This window comes from Polyergus mexicanus, unplaced genomic scaffold, assembly GCF_030449975.1.
Source record: "Polyergus mexicanus isolate NDT 795.1 unplaced genomic scaffold, iyPolMexi1.0 SCAF_6, whole genome shotgun sequence".
NCBI classification, from domain to species: domain Eukaryota; kingdom Metazoa; phylum Arthropoda; class Insecta; order Hymenoptera; family Formicidae; genus Polyergus; species Polyergus mexicanus.
Genome location: NW_027223326.1, coordinates 10,364,811 through 10,386,902, shown reverse-complemented (window position 1 = coordinate 10,386,902; position 22,092 = coordinate 10,364,811). Strand labels below are relative to the sequence as shown.

Sequence of the window (22,092 nt, the reverse complement as noted above, 5' to 3'; positions counted from 1 at the left end):
CGGCTGTCACATTATCGTGACAGTCCACGGGACCGCGTTGTTGCTACAGATGTCAAGATATCCTTCGCCCTCAGGCTCCCGTTCCGGCCGTTCATCCTCCACGTCCGAGTTCCCGCTTTATCCCGCGATCGTTATCGTTGAACGAAACAGATACGCTTCGTCTAATGACGAATATTGCGTCGCGCCGCGTCAGGAATGGCAAGCGAATACATCTCGATCCAAGAACCTTGACGTCGTTCAAGAAGATCGATTTCCACCCGAAAAATTCTGTCCTAGAAATTTATTTTAATCACGAAGCGAAATATTTTTAAATTTATTCGGGCGTAATAAATCGTTTTGAATGAATTTTTTACAGAGATCAAAGATGTATTTTCACGAATGATGTTTCGTATATTGTTCTATCTGTGCGGAGAATTTATCTATTTTCAAAGGACGTCACGCCGTGATTGCAGTTTCGGTTACTCCATGGTGGTCAACCGCCATTGTGTACCGCTTCGAGACTCGATGAACATGCAAGCCGGGTAGCATGCATCGATGCAATAATGCAATAATGTAATAACGCGTCCCGACCTTCATGTAGGCTTACAAAGTTCGGATATTGGTTACCTTGTTAGGACGCGGCGTTACCGTTATACACGTCGCTCGTTTAATCCTTTTCGTCATAGGCACTTTGCGAGCTCCGTTATTGTTGGCGCGGAAATGTTTCGTATCCATTAATGAAACGAGATACGTAAAATAGAAATAGACGTCAAAGAAATCCATCGATAGAGAAATGGACGGTTTCGTTCATCTCACCTTTTTTTTTTTTAAATATTTATTTTTACTTTTCAAATATTTGTTGCCATAAAAGCTTTAAAAATATTTTATATTATCCTATCCGAATTTCTATAGATAAAATAAAATTGTCACATTTTTTTGACCATGACTTTCTATCACGCTCTTTGGACATGAAAAGTTATTAACCACGTCTTCTCTCCCGCTCGTATTTCAAAAATACTTGGGAATTTGCGCGAGCTGTTTCGGCTGCAGTTTATAGCAGGCGCGTCGCTTTGAAAGTAAAATTCGGCAGATGAGAGCCGTAAGTCTTTTATGGCATATATTGCGCGAGTCAAGGAGGGTTTCCATCCTGCCGTTCGTCCTCCCTCGATCTCCACAACCGACGTCGTTTCCTCGGAAAATCAGAAAAAGATTACTTATGCTATCCTTAGCTCGGAGTGCACTCTCAGCAAGAGAGTACCCGGGAGTCACAATTCCGAAAGACTAAGAAGATGTATGTTATATATATATATAAAGGAACATGAGAGAGATCGAATTGCTACTTTGACACGCGAGCTACCCTTTTGATTTAGAATTATTTCTCTCCATTGCTCCGCTCGTATACTTTTTATTATCTCACGGAAGATTTCTTCACCTATAACCTTTTACTGCATCCCGGAATACTCGATGCGTAATGCACATGAGAAAGGACATAAATGAGAATCTGTTCATACACCTTTCCATATTTCTTAGCTTTATATATCGTAAAATATTAAAATATCAAAAGATATAAATAATAAGATATTTTGAGATATATAAAGATCTAAGAGAAACATATAAATTAGATTATATAAAAACTCGCGCAAATCATTGCAACTCCAAGTATCTCGATATTCTTAAAAAAAGATAAAGGACGATTAGCTTTTGATTTTGTAAAGAATAAATTTTTCTGCCTCATAACGTTTTTAATATAGTGATAGGCTTTAATAAAAGCATATTGCAATTTATAGAAATCGAATATGTATGATGATGAAAAATTTTCATTTCAAATCTGTATTTAAGGGTATTATCGGTTTTTTCAGAAATATAATTTTTCCGAAACGCTACGGCTATACTTTCTTCTTACTTTTTACTATACTACAGAGAACTTTTGGAAAGGAAAAAATAGCGAATGGTAGTTTCGTCGTTGATGAAAATTAGTTGATGATTTTATGGCTACTTTCCAACCATCGTTGAGTTTCTTAGCGTGCCTGAGAGAGTAAGAAAAATTTTCTTCTTAACGGGATTAACTTATATTTTAATCTAAATTTATTGCACGCTAATAACTATATTTTTTTAGGAGAAAATATATATATATATCTTATCATAACAGAAATCTTGTTTGTGAAAAATATAAGAAAAGAAATTCGATTGGTCGGAAATCTTGAAACTCGGGGCTTTAAGTTAGATATATATTTGTTAAACCTCGTATTCGAACTTTTTCGTTTAAAATCTGTATTTCCATATGCACGTTACGTATGTATATGTTTTCCCCCTCGTCTTTTCCCGAACTTTTATTCTCTCTGATGTCTTCTTTCAACGAGAGGTGGAATCGATTGTCCGATATCCTCTTTAAACCTCTCTCGTATTTTTTTTTATCGAGAACTTTGACAATAATTCGAGCAGTTTAAATCCGGAAGAAGAAGAAGACGAAGATTCCGTAGGTCTTCTTCTACTTATCCTGTAAAATTGTTTTCGGTGTTCGCGAAAAATTTTCAACGCGCCGAGGAAGTGAAGGTCTTAAAGAGACGAATGCAAATGATTATCTTAGTGTTCCCCTTTTATATAAGTTTTACTCTTTTCTTGTACCTTACGGTATTCTTTTCGAGAATCTTTTCTCTTCCAAACATTTGCGTGAAATATATATATGCTTCAATGTGTGCAACGCAATGTCTAATACTAATCTAATTTAGTGTTATTGAAATATTCAATCGATCCTGATATTACTGCATTTGCATTGAAATGACAATCCGATGATGCATCAAGGAATGCTATTCTCCGCATAACATCTCGACGTAAAGCGAGAATCGTCGGGAAAAATTTACGGATAACGCACGTGCAAGAGTGCTGCATGAATCGCGGTAGTTTCTACCTCTCTGAGCCATCGATTCTTGCAACTCATTGCACGTGCAACCACAATCTTTCAGCAGTCTTCGAGGAATTACAATTGCATAGTCTGTAATTCTTACGCGGTGCGTGAGACTGGTCCAACTGATCGCCCAATCCGCTTTTCTCGTGTTTTAAAGATATATCCGCGCGCGCGTGTCCGCCACACAGATGTATCCTCATGTCGTAAAAAAATGACTCGCAACCACCGTGAAACGGCTGTACAACAGATCTCTATCGCATCCGGTCGGAAGCGGACGTCGAGGCCGAAACAAGAGCGTCGACCGATGATGACGTTGGCACGGACTATATCGTGTATAACGTACGTTATGTCAATCTTATTGTTCAGATACGCCTTATCACTTCGGTCGTGGTTTTAAATGAACGTTCTCGAAATACTAATTAAAGTTTTAATCGTCAAATAAATATGCCACGATTAAAAATTTTACACGATCGTAGCGGAGATAAATATCGTATTTAAATCTCTCACGCTAACAATTTTTATAAGATTTAAAATCATTTCGTTTTTTTCCGGATTTGCTGCCAATTCTTCGAGAGTTTCAATTTTATCGCAAATAGATTTGCGCATTTTAATCGGAGAATGTACACGCTCACATGCCAAAGTTGACGCGCTTTCATAAAATTTGAAACCTCAGACGATGGACACTTAGGTATACCTTGACCTCAGCCTTGAAGCCGCGGAATGCACAAGAGTGGCTCGCCTCGCCGCAACGTGACATTCCCGCTTTATGCACTGGGCGCGCGACCACGTGCAAGTTGGTCGTTGCACTCTTCTCTTCTTTCTTTCGCCTTCTCTGTCGTTTTGAGGGTCATCTATCTTTATCGCGCATTCAACCTGATATTCTCGTAGACTCCTGTAGAGATTCTTTCTATCTTCTCGATCGACGGGCGCAGTTCCTTGCGAAAAGTTTTCAGATTAATTGGTCGACATAAAGATTTGATTCAGTAAATGAGCGTATTTATTCGAGCGATTTCTCGAGTGTATAAAAGATGTTATTAGAAATAATAAAATAAGTAAAAATAAAATTAATCTTTCTTAATTAAAGATTAATTAGAAATCTTTTTTCGCTAAGAATATATCGCGCGTGATGTAAAATGAATGCTGAAGAATATTATTTTAATAGCACGCTCGATCCAATTAATGCCCCGGATGGAGAGAGATCTTGGCAATATGAGATAGCTCGAGGTAGCACGTTTAATCGAGACTTGTAGTTTTCTCCGTCTCGGTGAGAGAAGAATGCGTCCTCGGGACGCATAGAACGACTAACCGGCTATTCGTCTCTTCAATGTAAGAAGTATACGGGGAAGGAACGTAGTAAAAGAAACTGGTTGCCCTTGTCCTTGCTTGGTCGCGCTTGGCGTTCAGACATTCTCGCGGTGAGCGATTCTGCGATGCCAGGGATTTACTCCATGCTTTTTCTACGAGTGTGAGAAAGAAAATTATGCGATTCGAAAAATATGTGATGGAAATATGGAATAAAAATCGCGATGCTGAATTATCGATCGGTGCGATCGAACGATTGATTTATGTGACAGGAATACATCATTTTTGGAGTTTTAGTGAACTGAAACTGACACGTTGCGATAAATCTTATGAATCGTGATGTATGTGCATTCATTATAAAAACTCACGTATATACGAAGATCTGGGTGACTTTTAAACACATTTGCAAAAATTTGTTCGAATTGTATATAAAAGTTTCTGCATTTAAGTTTTGAATAAATCCTAAATTCAAAAGTATTCATTTCTTGTTTTTCGTATATATCGATAAACGACGCATGAAATACTGAATGAAATTTATTTCAAAATTTTTATATATTTATTCCCCACTCTTATTTCTTCTACGACTAACAAGTGTATCCTGGAAACGATTGTTGCAAATTATATCATAATGCTAGTTTGCTAGCAATTTTCACGCAATTTAATAATGTTTTTTTGGTCCACGAATCTCTGGTAATTACATCTCGGACGAGATGTCGCCAGCAAGCAACAGGCATCGTACGGAAACGGCGCGTGCGGAGTAATAAAACAATTTCATAGTAATCCAAAGTTGCCGAATGGACGGTGCCTGTGATTCCCTGTCTCTCCGCATCTCCGAACTCAACAGGTTGCAGCTGGTGGCTGGAGAAACCGCCTCCTCCTCGTTCTTCTTTTGCTCGCTCTTGCCTTCATTCCTTCCTTCCTTCCTTCCTTCCTTCCTTCCTTCCTTCCTTCTTTCCTTCCTTCCTGCCTTCCTGCTTGCCTTCGTTCTTTTCTTCGTTACCTTTCCTCGTTTTCAATTAACTGACCTGCGACCTATTCTTCTGCAGTTTCTTTCATGTCGCAAACGATACTATTCTTCTGCAATTTCTTTTATATGGTAGGTATGTTAATTGCGTCTCTGCAATCGCAAGTTCCTGGTCGCCGCACGTACATGTTTGCGAAAATAAGATTGTAAGACGCGCCTAATAATGTCTGTAAATTTATTGTAAATGCGAGGTCTGAGAGTGTTTTACCATTTCTTCGTGAAGAGTTAGACTCGTAATTATCGCTGCTCTCGGTAAGCTTCTCGCGAATAATTCGCGCTCACGGAACCGACCGGAAGGGGAATGAAAGTAGAGAAGAAAGAAGGAAAAGAATCGGGTTGCATTTCCTGCCGACTTGCAACGGACCGTGATGGTCAGAGCTTAAGCCGACGCGCGCTGCTCGATCTCTTTAATTATCTCCTTTTTTTTTTATTTTTATCACTACTTTATCCACTTAGTTCTTTCAGAGAGCCGCATCTTTTGTGCAATTATTGGGATAATTATTGGATATAATTAGCGACTTTAAAACTAAATTTAAGAATTAAATTTAAGAAACGGATAAAATCGATCTTGAAATATATTTTTATACTAATATATGTGTTAAGCACGTCTAACAAGATGTTATTATATTGCGGTAACTTCTCATCTTTCTCTTTGCAGGTAAGAATTCCAGACCTTTCGAATTTTCGTCCGTTCCCTACAGCACCGTTTCCGGTGGTAAGTTTGACTCACATCATATAGACACTCGTGCAATCTTGAAATAATAAGATATTATATAAATATATTTGCACATGTAAGAGTCACGCACTTATTCAGATACTCTGTATATATACGGCTTACGCATGCATTAATTATGATATGTATAGAGAGAGTTGTTGAAAATCTTTAACCGCCGTCGATCGACCCGATCAATTACGATTTGCGGGCGGAAAGTCCTTAAGTCGAATCGAGAGTCTCGAGGATGTTATTATCGAGCTATGCAAATTTTATCGCGCGCTTCCATTTCTCGCGCGGCGACAGCGAAACAAATGTCACGCCGTTACGTGCTTCCGTTCGACTACGTGCCCATCTTATTGCCGCGTTACGACATTTATTTTATTGTTCTTTCACATGCGCGCCGGCTCTTCGATTACGAGGGGATAGATTGGGCGAAGGCCGTCGACAACGGCGATAAATGTAATCTCGCTTTTGCCTCTCTTTACAAGCCTTTTATTTCTATTTCGTTGCAGTATTTATCAGCACATAATATCGTTATCGAGGCACGCACGTGTTTACGCGATGCAATTATGGTCAACTTTAATTTCGCGCTTGGCGTAAAAATAAAAATTTTTATAATAATAATCATAATCTCTCATAAACTTTTCTAATAATTTTATAATCAATATAATTGCATTTTATTAATCACAATATTAGATGTACAATTACGGTGTCGGAAATTTTTCGAGATCAACGCTCGAGATTCTTTTCTCGATGCTTAATGCCTTTAATATTTTTCTGCTCGATTTTGTATGGCTTGTGGAAAGATGCCAAGATGCACGGGCGAGTTATGCGAAGAATCGGCGAACCGCGAGAGAGGAGGCGAACTGACGGATAATTGCTCACGATCTCCGGATCGTGCGAGGATCGTCGTTGCAATTTAAACGGATTTATGGTACTCCCGGTACCTTTAACTTAGCCGTTCCCCTGGGCATCGAATTTTCGTAATCACTCGCTTGTATATATGTGTGTGGGCTGCACTAGACGCTCACACGAACTTTTCTGTTCACGGTCGATCGTGTAGCTTCGGGCTTTAGTAGAGCTTTGGAGGCCTCGCGAAGAGACAAAGAAAGAGAATCGGAGAATTTTCGAGCCGTTCATCACGATTCTCTTGGACGCTCCATCATTTTCGATATTTATATTGTAGACAGATCGCCGCGCACGAATTTAAACTGCATTCGGATGGCACGCGAGAAGTGTTTTACCGTTTCGAGGTTTTCCCGAAAGAGCGATATCGTGCCGCAAAAAACAGGAGGGTAACGATCACGAGAACCTCAATGACTCGATCTTTTCTTTCTCTAAGTGGAGTTTTAATAGTTAATCGTTGAACGCGTCTTAAGTACATCTGGCACGATTTATTTTTCTTGCAGGTCGGATTAACTGCTTAAAAAATAGCCTCTTCAGACATTCTTTCCACGCGGTTATTTTAGAAACGTTTTAGTATAAAGTAGCGTGTGTTCGAAAAGAAATAATTATTAATTCAAATTAATCATTATTGCATAATTCTTTTTATCGTAATCATTTCAAAGCAATTTGTATTATCGCATTAACATTTTCTTGTCGCGAAAACTACGATTGTTGCGTGTCGAAATTATATACTTGCAAACTTCTAATCACTTTAACGACGTTAAATTTGAAATCGGAGAACTGTTAAGAGCGGCAACTGCCAGATCCGGGTGTTGTTTCAACGGAATAAAGCGTTCGCTCTCAGCCAGTTTCAGCTTCGTCGGGAAAGGAGCGACTCGAAGACGGGTCATTGTTCTGCATTCGATAATCGTCTTCAGAGTGCCGTCGAAGCCCCGTGTTTACCCGTGCTTCGAAAGTCCATAGCAATCTTTTCTTTAGACTAAAGCAAAGTCCGTTAGAGCGTCACTAATCTGACGGCGATGGAGAAGCGAAGTTTCCGAGTCTCATTCAACTTGAATCGTCGCAACTCTTCGCCTTGCTCGTCAAAATTCCAAGCATCGCTTTCATCGAGCACAGTTATTTCAATCTATCAATCCTGACAATACTACCTGATATTACGAGTTTCATATACGGACAAGGCTAGAATTATCTCGCCATCGATTTTTCTTTTTTCTACTTTATCTCGCAATTTAAAGCGAAATTTTCATATATTACAATATAAATGTTAATATATAACAATAATAATTTATCAAATATTTATTAGATGCATAAATACTAGCTATAAACGCTCGTTGACTTATGCTGGATATCCGTCTATTATCGTGACGTAACGTCGAGAGATAGATCTCTCTCTCTCTCTCTCCTCTCTCCTCTTATAGTTTCTGCCCCTTTCTCGTGAGATTTCCAGCGCAAACGTCGTCGACGGGACGCAAACAGTTTCCGCTTCTCCGTGAGAAATTTGCGGCATTATCATGAGCAAATTTGACTTTCCGCTCTTCCGCCCCCGAAGATTCGCCGCCGCCTCCTGAGGGGGGGCTCTCGCGCCCGCATAACCGACGGCGCGCGGCAGGTCGTCCCCGGAGAAACCAAACCACGCGCATCCTGCTCTTCAGCATCCGCCCGGTAATCTACCGCGAGATCGACTATGAATCGGGCAAATTCCGCGTGGTCCGCGCCTGAATCCCGAGAATCCCGTACGACAGACGAACGTTCGATGTTATCTCGGCTCCGCCGAAAATCGGATCGCGATTCTTACAACTGCTTCAAAATCGGCGAGGTAAGATTTTTTCTTTTAGAACGGTTGAAGAGCGATCGTCTTGAATCGCGTACCATGCATCTCTTAAGCGAAATACCGCGAAGCTTGAGTTTTGATAAATTTTTCGTCGACATTTTCGCGACGCGCGGACTATCGAGGAAAAATCCCCCCAGCTTTACCCGCCAGTCAATTTTTATCATTCATCGCATGCATGAGATATGGTAAACCGTGTGTTCCTATTCAGCCGAAGTCATTCGGCGCATATTCAACGCATCATACCTTTCGTTTCGTCCACCGGAAGACAAGCGCAATCTCTCGTAGTCGATTCAACGAAAGGAGCGAAGGAGAGAAGTTGCCTCTCTTCGGTGCTTTTATTCGCGCGTTTCGGGGTGCCGAAGCTTTTCTTTTCTCTCCTCGTCTTTTCTCTCTCGATACCTTGGATGTCGCGAGAGACGAGGAAATTCACGCTCGAAGGTGCACCCTCGAACAGAGTTTCCCGGAGAACGTCTCCGCCTCTCGTTTCTGGCGCCTCCCCCCGCCCTCCGAGCGGACTCGAAGTGGATCGGAGGGTTGGAAATTTACGCGCCACGGATTTCGCTTCTCGTTTGCCCCTCGGTCCTACGGAAGTTGAAGGTCGCTCGAGCGTACGGCGCGGATCGAGATATCTCGATTAGATATTTCAACCTCCGTTATTCCGGTCGAGCGGAAAGCGAGAGTCTTCTTTCCAGGGATCTATCTCTCGTCTTGATAACGCCCTTCTTAGGCCGAACTTTTCACGTCTATATTGCTATAATCTCATTTATATGAAAAGTCGAATTTTCTTTTAATATCTCGCTTTTCTTTATGTCGCTTCGAATCTCGCTTTATAAATTCGTTAGTTAAAAATAAAAAAAGAAAAAGAAAAAAATTGCGTTTTTCTTTGATGATGCTATGATCTCTCTCTCTCTCGCAATCAGCTAAAAAAAAATAAAAGCAAGAAATTTGTATATTAAAGTGTATTCTAAAATTATTTTAAATATATATATATATATATATATATATATATAAAAAATTTGAGATTGATTTTGAAATTTGCTTCGATTACGTGTGATCGAGTGGCACTTTCGTTTATCTCATTTTCGATTCGTTTCTCCCTTTCGAAGCATCACGTAGAATCACCCGCTCGTGCCTCTCTCCGCGGGACATATCCGATGTAATTTCGAGAATGGAACGCGTTGTTAAAAATTAAACGGATGACGCGGGATTGCGCACATTTGCCGGGCGAACACCGAGATCCGGAGAGAAAGAGAGAGAGAGAGAGAGAGAGAGAGAGAGAGAGAGAGAGAGAGAGAGAGAGAGAGAGAGAGAGAGAGAGAGAGAGAGAGAGAGAGGAATAGACGACACTGCTCCATCGCGTGGTTTAAGGGTCGGGGATTGGTCGTGCAAACACGATTAGGCCTCCTAGGCCTTCCACTGTCCATTCTCCAGGTCTATCCGGCTGGAAGTGATTCCGGTCCGAATGGGGCAACATGGAACGCCACGTCTCTCGGGGATAAACCCTCCACTGGTATGGTCACGCCGTACCATCCTCCCTTCCTCCTTTTCTTACTCTCGCCCCTCTCGTCTTTCCCTTGACTCGGCTACTGTGGGATTTCAAGAATCATCGTGAAACGTGCGCGGAAGTTCGAAGTGCTTCGGCAACGAATGCTCCTTCCCGGCGCAGGAGCATGAAAACAGGATGGAGATCCTTAATCGTTGTCGAGAAAATTCCTCTTTTCTAGGGAATAACATGCGGATCATGCCGGCGCGGTAATTGAAGATTATAGTCAGAGATCCTGGATCTCGATCGGCAACTGGAAAGCGTAATCGGGATGCTCTCGCGATCCGACGATTGAAATTGGAAGATAGTAGTAATTTGATTAATAGTTATAATATTTATAGCTCGTGTAAAATTTCGTCTTTCTAAAATAAAAATTGCAAGGATAAAAAATTTTATATTAAAAGATGTCTCCCCCGAGAGAGCTTGCTGTTATTTAATTTGTCGCAAATCCCATTTATCTCGGATTTAATTATTATGTTATTTTTGCTTACGCCGTTATATATTGCCGTAAAGTAAGGACAAAACTTTTCTTCATTTATATTTTACTCGAGCGACTAATTAGTGTTAGTCGTGGGAATTGGTCGGGTTTTCTGAAATCTACGCTTTCGTGGTCGCCGTACTTTTGGTTAATCTATATTTTGGTTCGAACGATAATTTTCCTCGATCCGTCCCTGGACTGGATTTCGTGATTTCTCTAATGGACTTTTAGAGAATTGGGGCATGTGTCACGTAGAAAGCTCATATTAATATCCCTCTTTCATCTCCGTCTCCTATCTTTCCTCGGGAAGTCCCAAGGGTGCTCGAGGGTACCGTTGGTAAGCGCGATATTTACTTTAGAGTCTTGTTCTACAAAATTTCCCCTGCGCCGATCTTACTCACCAAATTGATCTTTTAATTTCGTAATTGTCGCCCTTTACGACAATCGTGCAACACTTTGCAAATTTCGCCATTTCTATGGACAATTTATTTTCAATCAACTTAACACGTAGTTTATTTATCTTTCAATGCTAAGAGAGGAAGTTTCAGTTATATTTCAAGTTAAGTTTATGTGAGAAAATTATAATACGATAACTGCTTTCCAGAAAATTAGAATTAACTCGATTATTTATCAAAGTGTTTTATATTTAGAAATTTCTCGCTCAAGTTTATCATATTTACATATAATATCCGTTCGTCTCAATTCTTTGGAAATATCGCGAAATACAATGTTTCGGGTCTTGCGAGCTTGGTCATTAACCTTGCCGAACTAACCCTTCCGCATAACTCGCCATTCTCTTTCTCTCTGTCTCTCTTCTCCGACTGCAAAACACGAGACCTGACACTCGCCGCGTCTATCCTCCCTCGGTTCTTGTCGGCGCGCTTGTCCCTTCGGCAAGAGGGATGCATGAAATGCTCGCATGAAATCTCGTTGAATACTTGGACAACGCTACATCGTCCGCCCGTAACGACGGTGCCCCGTTTCAACGGCACGGTTGTGTCTGTCTATGTCCGACCCGCAACTACTTTGGCTCGTCGCTCAAGCATTACAGTTTGATATGAGTCGACGCGATAACAATTCAATAGAGGTACGAAGATGTAGTTTGCTCAACATTTGTAATTTCTCGTCGAAATGATTTATTTATAAAGCGGGCGATATTTTTTAAAATTGTGCATCACACAACTATACATGATGTACAATGTTGAAATAACGATTATCTCGCGTTTCGGTAAAATCACTTTGCGTCGATGGCGATGATTTAATATCGTGGATTATTAAACGCGCCGAAGAAATTTTGAGGCTTACAATTTATTTCGCGAGACTACGATTACTTTCGCAAAGTAAATGCTTGGTCGTATAACCCCCAGTAGGGTGACATCACGGCCGGAGTATCGTATAAACGTTCATCTTGACCAATAGGTATTTGTCCCTCTCGTCCCCTTCTAGCTAAGTTACACGGTGATAAACCGGGGATCACGCGGGACAATGGCCGTCCTTTATGACGACCCCGGATCGCGGGATATACGCGCGTTGTTGGAGGTATCGTGCGTACTTATAGCAGTTTTTGAGAGCAGATTGGCTGAGAAACTCGTAACGCCCGAAATTACATGCCAACATCAATACTCGAGCGGCAAAATTATTTTTATACATCCATTTCCATCGTCAAGACAGTCCTGAATACGATTAACAATTAAACAAAATATATATTATGCTATGACGTCGCTAAACTGTTACATATTATATGATTTATATAAATTTGATAAAATCTCTCGTATGTTGAGCGCAAATTTATAATATTCATTACGAAACACGCATCCCGCAACGCTGGCCATTAAATTTTCAACACTTATTATTATTACGCTCATTATTCATTCGTAATATAGTTTACGTTATATTTATCATGCAGATTCATTATCGCCTCTTTGATGTAACACCGCACTAAATACACGGGAAAATACTTTCCGCACGCTGAATTTTATTATAACGTAAAGCAAAACGCGACTCTCGCATCCATCGATCAGACAGACCACCGGAGTCTCTCGCTGGACGGAGACTTCTCGACGCACGACGATTTGACTGTGTGCGCATCCCGACGACGAAACCACCGAAAATGAAACCGAAGATAAATACTTGTACGCGCTTGTCTCCGGAGAGAGTGTAACGTCGTGTAACGAGAATTAAAATAAAGTGAAACAGACGGCGAGCGATTTTCGCGATGGCCTTTTTACCGCGCGCAAAAGTGAACATCGTGATTCTCTTTATTTTCCTCGGGACCGAAACCACGAGAGTGTGGCGCGGGAGTGTACTTGCGCGTGTACACACACATACACACACATGAGCGCAGGTCGGTTTTAATTAAAGAGCCTGCACCTCCTATTCGAGGACCGAAGCAGGGGCTCTCTTCGATTAAATTATTAATTAACGTTCTCCTAGAAATACCGCATCATGTCGGCACACGTACACACGCGTATAGGCTCGCACGCCATTTCTAGCCGAGAGAATGATAAAGGAGCGCCGCTCGATTGATGGGCAAGAGACGGTGTAATTTTACATACATATATGTGTGTGTGTGTGTGTATATATATGCGCACGTAATCTATGTCGCACTATACATCAACGGCCGTGACTATGTGTCACAGGCGTGTGCGATCACAAGCCGATCTCGGCCGTTATAATGCTGCATTCATGATGGACACGACGAGGGTGAGCGAATGACACAAGTGTCCGATCTTTCACGTGGATTATCCTTTATATATTACTTTGCTTTATAACGATTGTAAGGAAAATAATTCAGGGATAATTTGATACGTCTGACGTAATAATTCTGATGTAACTGGTTAGTATACTTTTAATATTTCATAAAATTCAGACATAGAGATACTTTAATTATTATTTTATACACACACAGATGATTAGATGATAATAAAATATAAACACGTAGGAGTAAATTTGCTTTTGATAGTAGTAAAAATATAAACTGCTTTCTCACTTAATTAATAAAGATTCGGAAAATTTGTTTGGAAAATTTAAATATTAATATATTATGCTGAAGTAATATTTTTTTTCTTGAAAATATAAAATGAAAAATGGAAAAGTATATAAATATTTTTGCAATAAAATCCTAAACGAACGAGAATGTAGCCGGAGAGAGCAAAGAACGACAATGGAGGGAGACAGGAGGGCGGAGAGGGTTAATACATGAAAGTTCCCGTAGTGTTTGTCAAACCAATTAAGCTTGTCTCATTATAAAGGCTGCTTTTAGGATAGAGGACGAGCGGGGGAGGAAGCAAACGGCTTTGTTGCGGCGGTTATGGCAGCGCAACTGCGTCTGTAATGGATCAGTTTTATGGGCGCTGCGTAGGACGATGCCGACTCGCTCTTCCGCGGTCCGCAAAGCCGGCCGCAAAGTTCGTCAAAGTGCATTGTGTCGCGGGACAGGATGGACGGATGGACGCGTCGGTGATCCTGAGGACCGCAGAGCGCGTTCCACAGAATTATCGGACGGTTCGTTCCGAATGGATTTTGGAGCGAATCGAAGGTCCGTGCGGTGAGCGTTGATCGACCGACCGACAATCTCGGTCAACTGGCTCACTCGAGCAATTTACGCGGTAATTTCGGATTTAACGTGGACGAAAAGAAATATTTAGTCGAGACAGTTATAATATACAATAAATGATACGATAATCGCGGTTTCGAATCAGTCTCATGATGGATTTAAACTGATTGAATGATGGCTGACAGGCATCACGATGAATAATAAATGCTAATTAATGTCTAAGGCTCGTTTACAACTCCCTGCCATAAATGTCTAATCAAGGGGCAAACTTTGGCCATCTCCGGCAGCCTAGACTCCGCTCTTCTTAAGCCGTCGAGTTAGTTTCCGGGGTAGTTTCCAGCATTCTGCGTTCAGTTCTCCCCCTCGCTGCCTCTTTCTCCGGCGTGCTCTATTCGAGTCTTCTCCCTCTCTTCATTCCTCTTCTCTCACCCTTACTTTCGTCGAGCCTCCAGTTGCGTCGGATTTTCCCGTCCCTCCCTTTCGTCATATCTCTAAGTAAATTTTATAATTAACGTTTAATAGTCGCCGTCCCTTGCCGACCGCCGTGCGATTTACGTCATGGATGATACCGATTCCTTCAAACTCAAGTCCGACCCCCGTAATTTTCGCATGACGGATTAACCGACCCGAATAACAGTTCGTCGCTTTTACTGATTTGTCACTGGCAAACCGTATGGAACGCCAATGGCGGCAGTGAAGTTTTTAATCGCACATGATAATCGCGATGAAATTTCCCGCAGCGGAAAATCTTCATCGAGATCGCGGAGGAAGATTCATTCTCGCCGGTTTCGCATTCGTGCCTCGTCTCGTTCGATCCGCCAGTGCAATTGTAACAAATGTACATCGTCACGCGGAAGTGTGTGAGAGAGAGAGAGAAGATCCTTTCTTTCGTCGCTCTCGAAAAATGCGGCGCACGTTTCCGTTGCGAGATAGAAAATATATCTCGCGGTCCGATGAGCGCGAGAAGACATCTGCCGCTTTTCGCTGTCCGTTCACCTCGCCGACAGGGATCACGAGTTTTCTCCGCGGAAGCTCCATCCTTCTTTCGCCACCTTCCCTCCGCTCAAGCCTATCATTTTTTTTTTGCTTCTTTTCTCTTTCATCATCTTCCTCGCCCTTCTCTCGTTTCTTCTATGCGACCTGTGTACGCACGAACCTCGCGGAGATCCCCGTAAATCCGGAGATCCAGAGATGTATGCCGTGTGTGACGTATTCGAGGCGCTTTGCCGCGACACAATCGGGGGATCCCCGCTGTTTGTTCGCGTTTATCGAATCCATCGGGCGTTCTCGTCGCGTCCTTTACGTAACCGACTTATAACCGTGATATATATCTCTCGACGCTTTCGAAGGCGAGCAAGAGTCTTTTTCAATAGCGATTTTCTCAATGGCGAAACTTATGACGCAAATGCATAAATTATATATCAATATACATATGTTATATTATTTATACCATTTATATAAAATTCATATAAAATGTGATAGAAAAGCACGTTTTTAAATCATAAGTTTCATGTATAAAAGCGAATAAAAATAATTTTGTATTTATTTTCAGTAAGAGAAATCTATTTATTAAATGAGTAATTTGGTAATTGTAAGATTCTTTGTCGTTCGCGTCATTTATCGATCGTATTCTTTATAAATTCCATTAATTTCGCGAGGTTATTTCCGCTATAAATCCCGTGGGATATCGAAAAAAGTCCGCGGAGAATTAGGTGTTCCTGCCGCTACAGGCTACTTTTTCTCCAGCCGCGAAATCCTCTCGCCTTCTCCGCAGGCATCACGGGACCGACATCGGGTAATCGACTCTGGCGTATCCCACGGGACGGCCCAACCATACAATAAGGATCCGCTTATCGTCGAAATAGGAGGAGAGAGGACCATTTGTAAATCGAAACGACGCCCGGCGCCGTTCGTGGTTCGCTTTTGATTAATCGACGCCCGCGTCGACGTCGATTAACCGTTTAACCGCCCTCGGATACCGCCCGGGGATCTCGTTTCACCTCTCCCGATTTTTTCGATTCCATCCTCCACCAGCATCGGGACTTGTATCTCTCCTCGCTCGTATCCCGCGCGTTCCCGCGGGGTATGTCGTCGGGACGCGGAAAAAAAGAAAAAGAGAGACGGATACGAGAATGGAGGCTGCGTAGGGACAGCCAGAGGAGCTTCTATTATTTTTCAATTGCCCGGCCGAGCGAACACGAGTGGGATTTCGGTATCCCGAGTGTAATTGAAGTCGGCTTTGTACGGTGGCGAGCGTAACCGCAACGAAATAAGATGGGGAAGCGAAGAGATAAAGAATGGAATATCCCTGTGTCCCGGATCGGACGTTCCCAGTTGGAGCGGACGAGAGAATTTCCAGGAGGAAAATGGCCAGAGCGCGACGTGATTGGCGTAACGTGAGACGCGCGCGCGAACGATAGAACGAGAACAGGGAAGAAAAAAAAGCGGTAAAACGAAATATGCAAGTATGGTGTACGCCGGACAAGACAAGACACCGTTCATCGATCCGGACAGCATGTTCGCGAACCGGATGCGAAGCTTTTGACGGATCTCGAGGAGGAGCTTGGTGGTCCGGTCGATGGCGCAAAATTATTCACGACTCACCGCCCCCTTCGCTCGTCGCTCTGTATTATTTAGCGTTTAATTTTATGCCGTCGTACGGACCGATAGATCTGCCGAATCTCTCGGGAACAGAAGATCGAAAATCCAAAACCGGCGGTCGTGATGAACGACGGTGGTCGAAGCGATATAATGATTCGAACGAGATATAAAAACAACCGTCAGATTGAAGGAAAGATGGAAACGAAATTCCATTAGGCTACCGCCAGGCGCGTTCCCGATTCCGAGGGGGTGGTCGCGCGGTCGCGGCCGACTTTCGCCGCGAGTTTAATTAAACTCTCCGTTACCTACATTTTGCACGGCACGCGGATGCAAAAGCGCATTGTTAGTGTAACGCCGGCACGGTGATGGAGACAATTGGCGATCGTGTATCGTCGTTGCCAACCAGCCCGGGAAAGTCGATTTCCTGGCGCGCTGGAGTTTCTCTCTTCATCCACCTCCTTTCCCGGCTTCTGTCTCTCGCCGTACAGCTTGTCTTTCTCTCTCTCTCTCCCTTCCTCCCCCTCTCTCTCTCTCTCTCTCTGCCTGTCTGTCTCTCTCTTCCTTTCTCGCAACGCTCATTCTTCCCTTTATCTAGCGAGGCCGCGTAGGGAAGTGACGTCGGCTGTTTCTCTCTCTCTCTCTCTCTCTCTCTCTCTCTCTCTCTCTCTCTCTCTCTCATTCGCTTCAACTTGTTCTCGTACCTCTTTCTCTCGTTAGCGATATAAGGCCAGATACGAAATATCGCCATTGTGAAGGAGGCCTCCAACCCTGCGTTTAAAGCTCGATTCAAGTTGCAATGGAATGGTTGCGGTCCGTACTCGTTACGGCGTAGTTAAATATTCGATTGAGATTTCGATTGATAAGAGATCTCACGCGCGGGAGAGTGTGAGACTTGGCAGAATTAAATCGATCGTCGCCTTCTCAAGATATTCACATTTAGCGCAGAGTATCTTTTTTTTTTTTTTTTTTTAAGACTACGAATGTAAGAGTCTAAGTCGATAGTCACACGATAGATTAACTGCACAGTAAAAAAAATTCAGGTTACATACTATAACGCAATAAATAAATATATATATATATATATATGTATGTATGTATGTATGTGTGTGTGTGTGTGTGTGTGTGTGTGTGTGTGTGTGTGTTTATGTATGTACATATATATTTATTTTTTTTAATGAATTCGCGCGTGTACACATATATAATGCAGGCAGAGTGAACTGTCTTTCGCATGATGGACAAAACTGCATGTTAATAACAATCGCTGTCATGAATAATCGAACGTCTAATACGTCATTTTGATTAAATTTCATTGGCGGTGTTATGAAATTGCGTTTCGTAAACATTGAATTAAATAGCAACATTACGTAGTAATGCCCTTACCGTATAATAATGCCTGCTGCGTGCAATTTATAATGCAAAATTTCTCGTTTACCGCGCCTGCTTTGTAGTTTGTTGACCCGTGCAGTGGCGCTCATTCCGGCAATATTCATTACACGCGAATTGCTCTTTCGAAGAATAAAATACAAAATTGCGCTCGTTACCTCGCGTCAACCTCGATCAACATCTTTGCGTTTCTAAACGTTGCTAGATAATTTCTCATCAATTTTATTCTCTATCTCGTACGTTGCTTTAATATCGATACGTATTCAATTTATTATCTTGCTCGAGAAGCAAACAATAACAAAATGTGAGAGAGAACAAAGTATATAGAAATGGAATTAAAATACTAATTGAAGTGGTATAAAAATTTATAAAACCAAGAAAGAGAAGAAGGAATTTTTGGTTCGCGAGTGGAGGATTTTTAAGAATACAATCGAGATGATTCTAAAAATTCCCAAAAATTTCCAAATCGGCCGAGACATAATTCCAATGACGAGCTTTTATTCAGTTTCGATCGGAAGCTATAATACTAATATCGAGGCGAGAGAGACCGTTCTTTTTTAAACGATACTAACTACACAATTATCGGTATATCGTTACCTTTGCTCTGTCGCGAGCGACAGGAAGGCGGCGGCGGGAAAGTTGCGCCTCATACTGTATTTCGGGAAATTCGTTTGCAGCTTTTACCCGCGGAAGCCATTTCTCATCGTTCTCGAGGCCCGCCGAAACGAAATTCCGCTGTTTCGCCGTCGCACCGTCTATCATTCGATTTCGCGCTGCCGATATGTAAATAATAGACCTCCGGAGAAACATACGCTGCGTCGCGTCGTCCCGAATCGATGAGAATTCGCGATTGATTTGATATCGGCTTCCATTTATCGACATCGCCGATCGCAACCTCGCGATGAATCTGCATTATCGCTCCGGGTGTTGCATGCGCGTGTCATTCTTTTGCGTCTTCATTTTCTCTCATAAATGTTCGAAAATCGTGTCAGATGATACTGTATTGTGGTTAAAAATTTATCATTGTATTTATTTGCATTTATGTAAAAGCGTCTCTTGTATTTTTATAGGTTCAGATACACATACATGATGTTGGTTTATAGTTTTATACATATATATTATTTAATTCATAAATTAGCGCATAGTGATACAGAAAGAGAGAGAGATTTTAACACGGTACAATCTAACCAATATAAATAGACAATCGTCGGTTATCGACGATTGCGCGAAGTGATCATACGTCGATCCGCGATTCTCTTTGAGCGTGGCTGACCAAACGCGGAGACTTTCCACTTGATACTTACTTCGCTCGCGCGTCAACTTTCAAGCCGGCGGAGACGCGACGCCGGCAAAACGGAATATTGATGAATCCGTTAATGATCGCCCGCCGGTTATCGCTATTAGCGAGCATCGCACAAAGCGCGTCGTACTAATTAAAACGGATAATACAGCGGTTCGTGTAGAACGAGGCGGTAATTGGGCGTGGCCGCGGGGGTTCGTGCCCTATTATTATTAATTATCTCGTTAATAGGGCATCGCTCGAGTAGATCTTTCACTGAACGTGACTCTTCTTTGCAGCTTAGCATCCGACATTGATACACAGAGATCAAACATTGCGTTCGTGAATTTGAATTATTCGCTCTATTCGAAAGAGAATAATTCATTTCATCTTCTAATTTAGAAGATCTAGATTAGATCTCGACGAATCTAATTTATTCCTTTTCTTTTTTTTATTAAACGCAATTTCTTTTTACGCGCCTATATATATGTTTGCGACGCGTTACTAATATATAAAAAGAAAATCAGTGGGATGGGGGAAGGGGGCCTCCTAAATGTTCTATTTTTAAAAGTTCGATTTCCGCCGAATCGACAAACCCTTCGACGATTAACGCCGCGATTACCAACGCCATCGGCGTTATCGGCCGCGTTTATCAGCCGGCGCTACATTTCCTGTGATTCCTCTTTCCTCTTCGCTTTTCTTCGCGCTTGCGATCGGTACGTTTACATGGGGGAAGTTTGTAGATTAGTCCGATCACGACGATCGTATGCTCGATGCGATCGAACGTTATCGTCGTCGCGATAGGAATTACATTTCGCGGTGGAAGGGAGAGGTGACTCAAAGAGGTGGCCATCCTCTCCTTCGCCCTCGATACCGTCGCGATATAAACCGGTGGCTCCGGTCCCTCCTTCGTCGAGTAGAATCGACGAGTTGTCCCTTTTACGACGTGATATATTCGCGGAAACGGCCGCTCGACAAAGTTACGTCGTAAAGTACGCAGTGCGTAGTCGGAGCGATTTCGTCCGGTTGAATAATAAAGCCCCCGTCCAGATCCCAATCGCGGATCATTCGGCAAGAAAAAGAATTGATTTCGTTCGTAAGTTTCGCGGTATTAACATCGGAAATGGCTTTCGATGAGTCGCTACCGGCCAATGGATAGAAAAAATCGCGTCTCTTCCGCTGAAATAACATCCTCGAAGCCGGAGTTTACACACAGGATATTGTTGTAAAATATAGAGATCGAGTTTCCTCGTTACAAATTTGATTTCGCGTAAAGCAATCAAATTATCTCGAGATTTTAACAAGGTAGGAGAGACACGTGAATTTATAAAGGATAGTTTCAGATCCGAGGGTGCTTTTGAATTTCGCATTTGGCAATCAAATGTAAAGTAGCAGCTAGGAAAAGTGGCTTTAATTTCAGCGATAGTTAATGAGGTATCAGACTTTTAATGAGTAATGCGGAGTTGTTCAAAGGTCGGGACAGTTTTGAAAACGTGTTCGACCAGAGTGCCTGCCAGGCAATCTCACGGTTTCTGAAAGACATCAAAGGAGATTCGTTTTGCGTACTGAACGAAATTGGCAATAACTCTTATAACATCGCACGATGGAAAATGGAGAAAAAGTTGGAAGAGAAAAAGAGAGAAAGAGAGAGACTCGCGGAGATTTTATCTTCTCTTCATTTACTTAAGACGTACGCCGAGGTGATTACATCCGCGATGACAACCCTCGCCGGCGGTTGTGTAATTTATTTACGTATTCTGCGATAGCAATCCCTTTGACGCTTTACTTGTTTTTACTTTTCAAAGTAATTGCGCGCGGATCTCCTTTCCGTTGTAATATAAAGGATGCTAATAGTGTTTTTCATTTTTACTTTTCTAAGATTGTGTTTACGAACGTGCTTTCAAGTCGAATTTTATTTTTTAAGATAAATTTTTTTTTTTTTTTAATAAATGATATACCTCTCGCGAAAGCGAGAATCAATTCAAATTTATTTCCATCCATGAACAAGTCCGTTTCTAATGCAACAATTTATTATTTTCGAATATAATGAACAGTAACCGAGCATTTTCTACGAAACAAAATCGAAAATAGCTTTCGGCTAAAGGTGCGTTGCGCAACACTTGTAAAATATTCCATTTCTCATTTCGACGAGAAAGATTGCTCGTGTCAGAAAAGAAGTCGAAATAAAAGCGTGAAGACGTACATCCTCGTGCGACGAAATCCTCCGTGGATTTCAGCAATTTTTACATCGGTTTTTTTTTCTATTTTTCGATTTCTCTCTTTTTATTTATTTACTGTTAGTTTCACGCGCGAATCTCAAAGCGTGTTTGTTTCATGCAGCGGCGGCGGTCGCAATGGAAAGACGCGTATTGTTTTTCCACGATTGTATTTTTACATCGCCCTCTCTTGTCTGTGCGCGTTATAACGTCCATCGCATGTCCGTTTAGTATCCGCGTACATTATGGAATAACGGACTCTTTGTATGAAATCCATCCGCTGTTCCTTCCTCGTACGCAGAACACGGTCTTCTTTTGACGTTGTCCCTTCGTTTCGCGGCATCGCGTTTAACCGTGTTTCGTCATGGAAATAA

The 22,092-nt window shown here is 41.9% G+C and overlaps 1 protein-coding gene across 15 annotated transcripts in view; it reads left to right on the top strand.

Moving 5' to 3' along the window:
* Positions 1–22,092, top strand: part of Heph (polypyrimidine tract-binding protein 1 heph) — a 356,236-nt gene that overhangs the window by 182,152 nt on the left and 151,992 nt on the right. For 10 of the 15 annotated variants that reach the window (XM_070296909.1, XM_070296902.1, XM_070296903.1 and 7 more), the window contains one exon: positions 5,869–5,925. The exons of the other annotated variants lie outside the window; for them this stretch is intronic. In XM_070296909.1, coding sequence (XP_070153010.1) covers positions 5,869–5,925 — 57 coding nt within the window. The remainder of the gene's footprint in view (positions 1–5,868; positions 5,926–22,092) is intronic. 15 annotated transcript variants of the gene reach the window in all.